This window comes from Gymnoscopelus microlampas, assembly GCF_963454915.1.
Source record: "Gymnoscopelus microlampas genome assembly, chromosome: 19".
In the NCBI taxonomy this organism is placed as follows: Eukaryota; Metazoa; Chordata; class Actinopteri; order Myctophiformes; family Myctophidae; genus Gymnoscopelus; species Gymnoscopelus microlampas.
The window spans coordinates 3,621,703-3,635,345 of record NC_139956.1 but is presented as its reverse complement, the minus strand read 5'-3'; the positions used below and the strand labels follow the sequence as shown (position 1 = coordinate 3,635,345).

The 13,643-nt window shown below is 42.1% G+C and overlaps 2 protein-coding genes across 2 annotated transcripts in view; one reads left to right on the top strand and one right to left on the bottom strand.

Moving 5' to 3' along the window:
* The window catches only part of LOC311034806 (uncharacterized protein), a 313,846-nt gene that overhangs the window by 151,881 nt on the left and 148,322 nt on the right, over window positions 1-13,643 (top strand). The window lies entirely within an intron of this gene.
* pygmb (phosphorylase, glycogen, muscle b) overlaps window positions 3,480-13,643 on the bottom strand; it is a 36,937-nt gene continuing 26,773 nt past the window's right edge. Inside the window, exons 12-20 of the mRNA XM_084043093.1 lie at window positions 13,054-13,168; window positions 11,820-11,921; window positions 10,658-10,805; window positions 9,298-9,356; window positions 8,620-8,761; window positions 7,356-7,563; window positions 6,440-6,574; window positions 5,816-5,882; window positions 3,480-5,065 (exon numbers count right to left, since the gene is read on the bottom strand). Coding sequence (XP_083899219.1) covers window positions 4,916-5,065; window positions 5,816-5,882; window positions 6,440-6,574; window positions 7,356-7,563; window positions 8,620-8,761; window positions 9,298-9,356; window positions 10,658-10,805; window positions 11,820-11,921; window positions 13,054-13,168 — 1,126 coding nt within the window. The 3' untranslated portion in view covers window positions 3,480-4,915. The remainder of the gene's footprint in view (window positions 5,066-5,815; window positions 5,883-6,439; window positions 6,575-7,355; window positions 7,564-8,619; window positions 8,762-9,297; window positions 9,357-10,657; window positions 10,806-11,819; window positions 11,922-13,053; window positions 13,169-13,643) is intronic.

The following is a 13,643-nucleotide window of genomic DNA, read 5'->3' as shown; positions in this document are numbered from 1 at the left end:
CTTTTTTGGGGTTCCATCAATGTGCTCCTGGTCGAAGGTGGGACTATTGTCCAGTGACACTCCTTGTCCAGTCCTTGAAATTAAAATGGTTGAGAATCATTGCTAGAGATCCGTAAAAATCTTCTCTTATGGGGGTCCCTGGCATATCTTGTCAAATGGGGGTCTGCGGGCTAATAAGTGTCTTGGGGGTCCACATGAACAAGTTTGAGAACCACTGGTCTAGGATAAGCGAGGTGGGCAGTTTTGGGCAGCCATAAACCAGACCTGGCTAAACTATTGATTGATTTATAGACCTAAACATTTCTTCTATTTTCAAAAGATTTGTATACATTTGAAACCTTGAAATGGTTACATTATGCATATTTAGAGTCCTTAGGCAGAGGCCTATAGTTACAGTCTTATTAGTTTGTTTTGAAAGGTCTGTAGTTTAGATGTTAGTGACATTGAGATGTTATTGAACCATGAGGTGTAAGCATAGTCTAAATCAGTGATTCTCAAACTTTTTCATGTCAAGGACCCCCTAATTGACACTTATTACCCCGTGGACCCCCATTTGAAAAGATAAGCCAGGGACCCCAATAAGAGAAGGTTTTTACGGCTCTCTAGCAGTGATTCTCAACCATTTTAATTTCAAGGGCCCCCAGTTTGACATGCATTAGGCTACAGACCCCCCATTTAATGGCATGTATGTCTCTGGGACCCCAATTCATATTGTAAAATCAATGTTAATGTAACTCTGAGAGTGTGCAAATGGAACCAAAACCACACTCACAGAGTTACAGACCCATAAGGGTCCATTTGGTTTAGCTGGGGACCCCCTGGAACCCACTCAAGTACCCCTGGGGGTCCCCGGACCCCACTTTGAGAACCAATGGTCTAAATGACATTAGGACTCCATCTATAGTCCTCAATGCTCTTTTCTTTGTTGATAAAAGAGGAGCTCCTGACCATGAGGATGCTCTTATGAGCTGCGTGCAGTACTCCTTGTTCACCAGCAGGTGTCCCACCAGACACACTGTACAGTTCTCAATGCAAAACTAGGGAGAGCACCTCCTGCACAACCAGTGGTGGAAAGTAACTAAGTACATTTACTCAAGTACAATTTTAAGGTACTTTTACTTTACTGGAGCATTTCCAATTGTATGTAATTTTACTTCTACACCATTGCATCTCAGAGGCAAATATACTACTTTTACTCCACTACAATTATTTGAAAACTTCAGTTTATAGTTACTTTGGAGATATACATTATTATAAAACATACATTGACCACTTCAGCCCTATTTTATACATTTGAAAATAACAGCGCTACTGCTCTCTGCTATTTTCAAACATTCTAGTACTTAATACATTAATTTTGATGCCAATACTTGTGTACTTTTACTCAAGTAACATTTTGAACACAGGCCTTTGCTTGTAACAGAGTATGTCTACATTGCACTATTGATACTTTGTTAATTAAAAACATTCGAGTACTTTTCCCACCACTGATACCGTTTTATTCACTACCATATCAACACAGATCACAATCAAAAACAGCCCTGTGAAGATTTCCTGTCATTTTATTTATTGAACTTAAAAGACATTGACATTAAAATGTTAGAGTCAGTGTTCCAGAATACAATCTTCTCAGTAGCAACAATCCAAACCCATCATCATCATCATCATCATCTTCATCATCTCCCACCACAGTAAATGCTCTTCAACAGTGTTTCACAGTCGTGCACAGTGTAGTATAATATAGTGGTTTTAACAGCTGGGATAGAGAACTCAAACAGTATAGCCTGGTATGTGATTAAAGTCTACAGCACACACAGACAGGCTTCAGAATGATCTTATAAACATGTATTATGATGTAAAGGTCAGTAAGGCAAATGGAGTCGTCTATAGGCTTCGTTCAGACTCTGCAGCCCGATCACATTCCTCTAATTTGATCTTATGTGATAAAGCAGGTTTCAGTGTCTGAGTGTCTTTGCGAATCACGATTTGAAACCATTAGTGGGGGGGGGGGGGGGCGGGGGATACCAGCCCTGGGGGTCCCCAGCAAAATTAGTTACTATAGCATCACGGTGATTTCAACCATGTTATACTTTGTCTATTCAAAAAAGATAGCAGATATACAAGCTCGCAACATTAAAAAATAGCAGATATACAAGCTCATATAGCTCTTGTATATCTGCTATTTTTGGTAAGTCGTATACATTTTTGCAAATCTGACAATATATATATATATATTTATTTTTTAAAGCAAACATTTGTAACTCAAATCTTTGCTTCTAGAGGTCCCAAATACATATCACTTTGGGGGGGGGGGGGGGGGGTCGGGGGGGGGGGGGGGGTCGGTGACATGAAAACGTTTGAGAATCACCGTTTTAAACCACCTAGGAATGTGGTTCATATGCTCAGAATGTTGTTTTTGCTGTTCAGACTCCAGTCTGGACAGACCAGACACCAGGTTTGGGGGGGGGGGATAGACCAGACACCAGGTTTTGGGGGGATAGACCAGACACCAGGTTTTGGGGGGATAGACCAGACACCAGGTTTTGGGGGGCTGCTAGTCTGAACAGAAGCCTTAACAGAGAGGTATCAGGTATTGTGAGCGTGGAGAGAGGAGAAGAGAAGAGGGTCTTTCTTTCACATGGTGAGATCACAGGAACAAAGCACAGACAGTACCTCTCAGCGGGTTCCCAACCCATGTTCTGGATCAGGGCTGACTTTGTAAATCTCTTAAAAGCGTTCCTACCGGGCCACCGGCCCACCCACCGACCCACCCACCCGACCACCCACCTGACCACTAAACAACACAGCAGCCAGTCAGTGCATTCTCAGAGCATTTTAAAAATTCAATCAAATAAAATCAGATTTTTGATAAAACACATTGCTCGTTGCTGTTTTCCGGCTTGGAATGAGTGAAACCAACATAGTATACTTCAAGTTACTATAAATTAACTGTACGTTAATTTATCTGTATCGCAGTGATAATAACACATTTTTAAATACATTATTATTATATTATGTCACCATTAAAATCTTAAAGTTTCTCCATAGACTTTGGGCGGCCTCCACTTGCAATACCCTCACCGGCCACACAAAATAAGCAGGCCCCTGCCCAGGCCCAGAGCCAGAGGTTGGGAGTCGCTGGTACTGTATATATAATAAAGTGAGAGAACACTGACAGGATCATGCTGAACAGAACACAGCTAAAAACTGATTATAATTAGTCCACGTTAATTCATAATTAATATAGCCATCCGGATTGCAGAGCAGAGGTCCGACAATCAATGAACGGCACAAACACACAAAAACAAACAAACAGAATGCATACATTCAACATACATCATAAAATACAGTCGGAGAAGTCAGTGACATTTATGTGTGATTTTTGGCCCGGGTTGGTACTTTTCGCCTTGAGAGAATAGCAGATCTACAAGCTCACGATCCGTCGCGTCCGCGACGGATCGTGAGCTTGTAGATCTGCTATTCTCAGCCCGCGACGGAGCATAAATCATGCTTTAGGTTCTTAATCATTCGGAACGATAACGTACAGCGTGAATATGAAAATACAGCTTTCCCTGGCAAGGCAAGAAACGTGGCCGAATCGCGATGCTTTTGATGGGAGAATGTGTGCATTTAGTTTATATAAATACTTAGCGATGCTATGCTAGCCCCGTATTGTCTCCTTCCATGGAAGACATATGGTTTCGGTGGCTCAACAGTACTGACGTTTCCTACAGCAACATTTCTTCAGAAAAACTGTTTTTTTGGGTGGAACGTAGTGATTTACAGGTAGAATATCAGCGCTGTCTGGCAGAGACCTTGTATCTCCATATATTTCATCTTTTTTTGTTTCGTTTTCATAAATTGACGTTCTATTTTGTCGGCACTTAAAAAAAAACAGCGAAAATAGCTGATCTACAAGCTTACATCACAACTTCGTGAGCTTGTAGATCTGCTATTTCTTCGCTACTTTTGAAGGCTTCAACCACGGTGGAAGGTTGAAAGTGGGGTTTTATACTGTAAATATTTACGAAATGAAAAGTATTAACAAGAGATAGTGACTAAATGATAGTAGATATAATATATAATCTAATTTTTTAATTTCCTGAAAAGCAACATTTTGGAAAAACAAGGTTCCCACCAGACAGAGGTAATATGTTTTAGTGCATAATGGCTGTGTTGCCGTGGCTACTACTGTACGCGTTGCTGGTATGTGGAAAATAATTAATACTCATATAAAGATTGAGTCATAATTTACTACAGAGATACTGTAAAATAATACTCCATGTTGTATAAAGATTCAGTCATTTACTACAGAGATACAACTTACACTAGGGAAAAAAAATGATCCGCTTTGTCTCTTGTTCAAAGGCAGTGTAAGTGAGTTTTGTTCTGGTTAAAACTAAACATATTTTACTAGTTAAAAAGCTCTATATTCGGGGGTTCCCCGTCTCTCCAGCTCTTTAGTAAACACACAAATACATTGTCCAGGTGGGACAACAATTTTAACCAATCAGGATGACATATTCTCTGCTATTTTTTTTCCCCGATTCCACTTGTTTGAACAATCTCGAAAATGTGCGCAAATCTTGAAATCTTTTTTTTTAAAAAGGCGAACATTTTGAACTCAAATCTTTGCTTCCGGGGGGTCTCTGGCCCAACATATTTTCAGGTGGTGGTCCACGGCCAAATCCATATCAATTTGGGGGTCCTTGGCACGAAAAAGTTTGAGAACCACTGCACTAAAAGAGCTGGAGAGACGGAGAGACCCCTGTTACTGAACACACACTCTATAGCAGTGACTACTCTCACAATACAGAGCTATTTAACACTTATTTTAACCAAAATAATATCACTTACACCACCCTTAGATGAACAGAGACGGTTGTGGAGGAACAGGGGGGGGGGGGTTGCTGGTTTAGCGGGGGTCGTCGGGGGCTCCGATCTTCTCCATGTTGGGCTCCATGCCCCAGATGTCTCTGGCGTACTGGCCGATGGTGCGGTCGCTGGAGAACTTACCGGAGCCGGCGATGTTGTGGATGACCATCCTGGTCCATTCTTTGGGATTCTGTCAAAAGCGTGGAGAGAAAAACCAGGAGGCGTTATTCTACAACAGTATGTCCTACTATATTAAGGGAACCTCAGTCTGTCTGAACACGCTTTCATAACATCTATTATAACTGAAGGGCTCGACCTTCCCAGCCACATGGGTTAGTTTAGTTAGGGTTGTTGTGTCTGATTTATACTTGGTTTCGTGCTGGTGTTGCACACACACAAAATAGCAGATCTACACTTACAGACCCATAATGGAGCCAGGTCCATTTGGTTTCATTTGTACACTCTCAGAGTTGCATTAACCCTCAGGATACTATACAGCAGTGGTTCTCAAACTTTTTCATGTCAAGGATCCCCAAATTGACACTTATTAGCCCACGGACCCCCATTTGAAAAGATAAGCCAGGGACCCCCATAAGAGAAGATTTTTACGTCTCTAGCAGTGATTCTCAACCATTTTAATTTCAAGGACCCCCCAGTTTGACATGCATTAGGGCTACGGACCCCCATTTAATGGCATTTCTATCCCTGGGACCCCAATTCATATTGTAAAATCAATGTTAATTTAACTCTGAGAGTGTACAAATGGAACCAAATGGACCCGGTTCCATTTGTACGCTTTCAGAGTTACAGACCCATAAGGGTCCATTTGGTTCCTATCCATCATTTAGCTGGGGACCCCCTGGAACCCCCTCAAGTACCCCTGGGGGTCCCCGGACCCCACTTTGAGAACCAATGCTATACAGTGTAGTGTACTACTGACCTTGTACAGCGCACTGACTTTATCTTGACATTTGATGTAGGCCTCATAGTCTGCAAACACCTTGAACCTGCAACACACACACAATCATTATATGATTAACGTAAGGCATAAGGCAAGGTTATTTGTACAGCACATTTCAGCACAGTGTTTTACACATAACATCAAGCAAAGCAAACATGTTGTAACAGGACATTAGGGGACAATAAAAAACTAAAGATGAAATATGCACACAAAATAATACATTGCAGAAAAGAATAAAATAAAAAAAAGAATAAAACAGAATAAACACAAAAGTCAATGGAAGGCAGCAGCAAACAGAAAGGCCTTTAGTTGTTGTGGTCCTGGGCTCCAAGGGCTCCTGGGGCCCGTCCATATATGATGGAATATGATTAAGGATCCCCCCCCCCCCCCCCCCCCAAAAAAAAATCACAACATTTGTTTTGCAATTTTTGTTTGTATGGGTGGCCCCTAAAACATTGGCGGCCCCAGGGCCCTTGCGGGGGTTAATCCGTCCCTGCATGGATGCGTGAGTATGGGATTACATACAACAAGGTCATGATTATGTCAGCAGGTCCTAAAGTGCTCATTCAGTAAGTGACACCATGTCTCTGTCATTGAGCTAACCTGTCATGATGCAGCAGCATGTCGACGATGTCTTTGAAGAGGTCGTGCTGGTCTGGGCTGAAGAACCCGGCGGAGATCTGGTCCATGGCCTGCTTCAGCTCCGGGATGCGGTTGTAGTAGGACATGGCATCGTAGCTGGTGGGGAAAATGGCATTTATTTAAAACCCCTTGAACCCTATAGAGTCTCTAAAGGGCGAACAGTCAGTGAAAATAACCCCGCAAGCTCACAATGCGACGTGTAGACGGAAAACAGGAGGCGGCCTAGTATAGAGCCATGGGGGACTCCGGTCAACTTGGTACGAAGAGTGTTTTGTTTAGTTTTTTTAAACCTTTTTCATCACATCCCGGTCATACAGTATATGCACCTATTTATCAATACGTTTTTATATTTAGTATTTCGTATTTTCAATGTCCAGTACTTTTACTTCTACTCAACTACACCTCAGGGGCAAATATTCTACTTTTACTCCACTACAATTATTACTAGTTACTTTGCAGATATAAATTATTACATTATAAAACATACATTAACCACTTCAGCCATATTTTATACACAGGCTGTTTGAAAATAGCCGATCTACAAGCTCACAACGCGTCGCATCGCGACGCGTTGTGAGCTTGTAGATCGGCTATTTTCAAACATTTTAGTACTTTTACTTTTGATACTTCAAGTATATTTTGATGCCAATACTTTTGTACTTTTACTCAAGTAACATTTTGAACACAGGCCTTTTACTTGTAACAGAGTATTTTTCTCTTGAGTAAAAAATTGTAGTACTTTTTCCACCGCCGCTTGCATGGTTTCCTCTGTCATTGGTGTGTGAATGTGTGTGTTAATAGGTCAATGTAATGCACTTTGGATAAAAGGCACAATATACGTGCACCATTTATCAATACTAGGATTGTTTTTTTTTACCCTTTCTTGTCCAGAGCCGCTACGTCGGGCACCCTCATGCCGAAGATGAAGAGGTTCTCCTCGCCGGCCTCCTCTGCCATCTCCACGTTGGCACCGTCCATGGTGCCGATGGTCAGAGCCCCGTTCAGCATGAACTTCATGTTCCCTGTGCCCGACGCCTCTGTGCCCGCCGTGGAGATCTGCTCTGACAGGTCTGAGGCTGGGATCACTGAGAGAGAGACACCCAGAGAGAGAGAGAGAGAGAGAGAGAGAGAGAGACAGAGAGGAGACACAGAGAGAGAGACACAGAGAGACACAAAGACAGAGAGAGAGAGAGAGAGAGAGAGAGAGAGAGAGAGAGAGAGACAGAGAGAGACAGAGACAGAGAGAGAGAGAGAGAGACACACAGAGAACAAGCTATATTCAACTGCCCATAACTAAAGAACGGAACATTTTCTTTTCCTCATTTTCTTCTCATCTTTCTTTTGAGATTTTTTGTGTCATTTTAGTCACAGCACAAAATATTCTGTGGGTCTTGAAAGATTAGTAAAAATGCTCAAAATCCCTGGCATAGGGTGACCACCCGTCCCGAAATTCGCGGGACAGTCCCGAAATTGGACCCTCTGTCCCGCGTCCCGCACAAGCAGAGCAATGTCCCGAAAATCAAAGATATGAAAAAATAATAATAAATCGGTAAAATCAGGCAAAAATAAGAATTAAATAACATAACCCTAACCTAACCCTAATCTTAACCCTAAAACCGAAATAAAGAAACCAAAAACTGGAAAAAAACGAACCCAATCCGCCCAAAAAATGTTTTGCGCGCAGATTTTTTTGCGCGCGCGTGCATGTGATGTCCCGCGGAACGGGTACGTCTGTCCCTCAATGGGTCTGTTTGAAGGTGGTCACCCTACCCTGGCAGTGGCTCAGTGGCGTACCCACTGTAGAGGCAGGGCAGGCGCTCGCCTGCCCAACTAAGATCTCACCTCCCCTAAAAAACCCAAATAACCCGAAAGCCATCATTGTGTGCTTAATGTCCTCAAAGTCACACATCCAACAAGCTTTGAACTGAGCAGATTGGACCTTCCGTTCCAGAGATAATGGCCAAGACATCTTGAAAACGGCCACTTTCGCCGGTTTTTGATCGCCGATTTGTGTCAAATATGGAGATAAGAGTTTTTTTCCCGACAGCAACGATATGATCTTATTAAGATCTCATCTTAAAGTGTAGGCTATAGAACACTTGTCAGAGAGAGACCTTTACGTGTGTAAAGGCTAAACTGACCTTTCTCAGCCAGCGTGACCTTGTAGTTCTCCAGGAAGATGACCTTGAGGCGGTCTCCCACCACGGGGTCGTTGTTGACCACATCTCCTATGGCCGTGATGAGTCGTATGATCATCTTAGCCGTGTGGTACCCTGGAGCCGCCTGTAGGGGGCAACATGAACCATCACTAAAGCTTACAGATGTCTTGGTCCTCTGATGCAGATTTTGGAGAGTCCTAGACCACAGATTACCACCGTTTTGACAGATACTTTGTAAGAAAAAAGTGCAATCTTGAAATCAATTAAAAATACTTTCTTTTTTAATTTAATTTGTAAGATTACACACACTATCAAGATGTTATATGTTCTCTTCGCTGTTTTTTATATTTTTTGGTAAATAAATACCCTACTACTTCATCACACAAAAGTAGTGAAAATATCCGACCTGTGTGACCTTATAGATGGGCTGTTTTCCACTGTTTGAAAATGTTTTAATAAATAATAATAATAAAGGAACGGTTTTGTCTTGTCCCGTCTGTTTCCATTCTGGGAATGCACTGTTCTCAAAAGTACATACATGTATATGTACATGTATGTGAAAAAACATACAAATAAGATAGTGAATTATGTCAATGGTTATTATAAAGGTTTATGTGATATTAAGTGTATTGTAAAGACAAAGATTTAATGTTGCTTTACCTTTCCTCCAATCATAATAGTCCTAGGGGTCCATGACTTGTTGGGTGCCTTCTTGATGCCTGATGGGAAAAAGACATGAACTCTGATGTTAGGAGTAATCTTAAAACAGCATAACAGTGAATCAGTGACGTTATGAGTCTGTTAAAACTAAACACAACAGTTGCATACAACCGGTGTGAATACAAATGACTATGTACCCTGACATGTATTGTGTGTTTGTGTGTACTTGAATAGCTATTTGTGTGTGCATGTTTACGATGTCTTTAAGCATGCTCACACGTGTGTGTGTGTGTGTGTGTGTGTGTGTGTGTGTGTGTGTGTGTGTGTGTGTGTGTGTGTGTGTGTGTGTGTGTGTGTGTGTGTGTGTGTGTGTGTGTGTGTGTGTGTGTGTGTGTGTGTGTGCGCGTTCCTGCGTGTTATGTCAAACACCATGGTCTACTATCTAAGTGTGTGACATAGTACAGGTCACTGGCAGGCCAGTGGTGTGTGTGTGCATCTTTGTTTAATGTAAAACATCCACATAAACAGAGAGAACATGACCTGTAGAACACAATCTCTCAGTTCACACAGTAGTGCACTGAGACTCAGCTATGATCAACACATTACATGGATCCATGTACCATCCCAGCAGAGACTCCATGTTATCCGTAAGCTAAGAGCACCGTCTGTTGCCCCTCACCTTCTGTTAGTACTGTACAAAAACATCATTCAACCTGTTCTGTTGTACTGACCATGTGCTAAACAAACTACCTTCATGATGTCAAAGTTGTCTTTATATTGTGTTGTGTTGATGGTAGAGCATTACGTTTGGTTTGACAGGAAGTCATTAAGATTGGACTTTTAGGGACTTTTGAGATAAAAGTACAAAAAAATAAAATACCACGGATATGCTCTGAAATGTGAAAAACATATATATTTTCTTCATTTTAGCTGGTGTTCAACCCATTGAGACCTGAAGCCGATTCTACATGTCTCCTAAATCCCAACAGTTTTCTGAAAAACGTATGTTTCTATATCAGTGGTGCTCAATCTTTTTCATGTCAAGGACCCCCACAATGTATATGTATTTGGCCGCGGACCCCCATCAAAATATTTTGTTCCAGGGACCCCCCAGTAGCAAAGATTTGAGTTAAAAATGTTCGCTTTAAAAATATATATATTCAAAGATTTGCACACATTTTCACGAATTTTCAAAAATAGCAGATCTACAAGCTCGTAGCGCGGCACTCGGTGCCGCGCTATGAGCTTGTATATCTGCTATTTTTGAATAGCCCAAAGTGTAAAATAATGCTTTTTAGCTCAAATCTAAAAATGACACAGTTCCAGGTCTTAATGGGTTAAGAAACCAGAGAAGACTCACGGTTGTACAGTGTGATGATGTGCAGACAGTTGAGCAGCTGTCTCTTGTATTCGTGGATCCTCTTCACCTGGACATCGAACATGGAGTTGGGGTTGATCTTCACCTTGTAGTGCTCCTCCAGATAGACGGAGAACTTCATCTTGTTCTCCTGGAAATCACAGCCAGACACACACACAACCATGATGAGAATGAAGTACAGCAATCCTCAGAGATATATGAAGAGGAGATGTAATGTATTAGTGTTGATTTTGACAGCAGATTTTGATTCGGTTTTAGTCATAGTCTTTTGAATCAAATTCCATTTAGTTTTAGTCATATTTTATCTGAAATGTTTTACTGTTAATCTAGTTTTAGTCGACTAAATATCATAAGATTATAGTGGACTAAATCTGCAGTTGATTTAGTCGACTAAAATGTGTTTTGGCGGTGCCTTAATGGCGTCGTAATGTAGACCCTCCAGAAAAATGCGATCGCAGAATTTACCGCATAATCAGCAAAATGGCGCATAATTATGCGGGGGTAACGTTTTTTCAAAAAGGCCACATCGCATCGCATAATATGCACATCGCATCACATAATATGAGCTTCGCATCGCATATTTCCGCATATTTCGCAACTTTTCACATATTTCGCAACTTCCCGCAATTTCATTGCATAAAATTGCAAAAAAAAAAACGCATATTTCATTGCAAAATCAAGGATTTTAGCCTGCATAATCAAGAGTTTTAGCCCGCATAATCAAGGATTTTTGCCCGCGTTTTTCTGGAGGGTCTAGTAATGGCTGATTTTACACTTGGTTGCATGCTGAAAATAGCTGATCTACAAGCTCACAACGCGTCGCGCTGCGACGCGTTGTGAGCTTGTAGATCGGCTATTTTCAGAGCGCAGCACCCGAGCGCAACCAAACATAAAATGACTTGTCTTTTAGTTCTACTGGATCTCTTCTCCACTAGATCCCTCACTGACATTTTACTCTAGTTTTTATTTGTATATCAACTCATAGTTTCAGTCATCATAGCTTAGTTTTTATTTAGTTTTTGTTTAGTTTTCGTCAGTGAAAAAAAGGTAGTCGACCAACATTTTTCGTCATGGTTTTTGTCAACAAAATCAACATTATAATGTATGCCAACACACATTTGTCAACGCGTAAACGTTCTCTCACCTGTTTGACTTTAGCCACGTCACGTATGAAGGCGTCGTCATCCACAAACCTGAGAAGCTTCTTCAGCTGGTCCATGTCACGGATGTAATCCTCACCGATCCTCTGATCATGAACAAGGAATGGAAATCATCACTCGTCTGTCTGTCTGTCTGTCTGTCTGTCTGTCTGTGAATCTGTTTGTGTGAGTGTGTCTGTCTCTGTCTGTCTGTGAGTCTGTCTGTCTGTCTGTGAGTGTGTGTGTCTGTCTGTCTGTCTGTCTGTGAGTGTGTCTGTCTGTCTGTGAGTGTGTCTGTCTGTCTGTCTGTCTGTCTGTCTGTCTGTGAGAGTGTCTGTCTGTCTGTGAGTGTGTCTGTCTGTCTGTGAGAGTGTCTGTCTGTCTGTCTGTCTGTCTGTCTGTGAATCTGTTTGTGTGAGTGTGTCTGTCTCTGTCTGTCTGTCTGTGAGTGTGTCTGTCTGTCTCTGTCTGTCTGTGAGTCTGTCTGTCTGTGAGTGTGTCTGTCTCTGTCTGTCTGTGAGTGTGTGTGTGTCTGTCTGTGAGTGTGTGTGTGTGTGTCTGTCTGTGAGTGTGTCTGTCTGTCTGTCTGTCTGTGAGAGTGTCTGTCTGTCTGTCTGTCTGTGAGTGTGTCTGTCTGTCTGTGAGAGTGTCTGTCTGTCTGTCTGTCTGTCTGTCTGTCTGTCTGTCTGTCTGTCTGTCTGTGAGTGTGTCTGTCTGTCTGTGAGAGTGTCTGTCTGTCTGTCTGTCTGTCTGTCTGTCTGTGAGAGTGTCTGTCTGTCTGTCTGTCTGTCTGTGAGAGTGTCTGTCTGTCTGTCTGTCTGTCTGTGAGAGTGTCTGTCTGTCTGTCTGTCTGTCTGTCTGTCTGTGAGTGTGTCTGTCTGTCTGTCTGTCTGTCTGTCTGTGAGTGTGTCTGTCTGTGAGTTTGTCTGTCTGTCTGTGAGTGTGTCTGTCTGTCTGTCTGTCTGTCTGTCTGTCTGTCTGTCTGTCTGTCTGTGAGTGTGTCTGTCTGTCTGTCTGTCTGTCTGTCTGTCTGTCTGTCTGTCTGTCTGTCTGTCTGTGAGTTTGTCTGTCTGTCTGTGAGTGTGTCTGTCTATAAACAACATGCTGTCTAAATAACATCATGTACATTTGCGGTTGAGAAAAACAAATCTATATTGTATTTGTGTTCCATTTGTACAGTGTCAGAGTTTAAGAACCATTGCATTAGAGAGAACATCCCCACACGTAGCTCCTACGTACCTCTGCGATGACCTCGGCCAGGCCGGGGTTACACATGACCAGCCAGCGTCTGGGCGTGATGCCGTTGGTCTTGTTCTGGAACTTATCAGGGTCAACCTCATAGAAGTCCTTAAACCTGGAGGACAAAACACAACCACATGTATGATCAGGTACTTTATGTGACCCATACAGATATTTCCCTGACCCATCGTCTGGGAAACACTAGTACAAATGCATGCAAGTCTGTCAGTGTGTGTGTGTGTCTCGCATATTTCGAGAACCATCCGACCAATCGACTTCAAACCTGGCGTGTGTATCGTGCAGTGCCGAGGGGGTAGTAGTAGTACTAGTCAGTGGGATCGGCAGTTGTACAGAACTTGGAATCTATCTCTGTCTGTGTGTCTGTCTGTGTCCCTTTTAATCCAGTAAGACCTGAGGCGATTCTTAAAAATGTTTTCACAGGTTTTCAGTTTTTTGAAAAAAAATCTAAAAAAAAAAAATGTTCAAGATTTTTGAAAAGCCAAAGAAATATAAAGTTCCAGGTCTTGATGGGTTAATGCCCATATTATGAGATAAATGTATACTCGGCAGCAGCAAGTACCCTGCTGGTA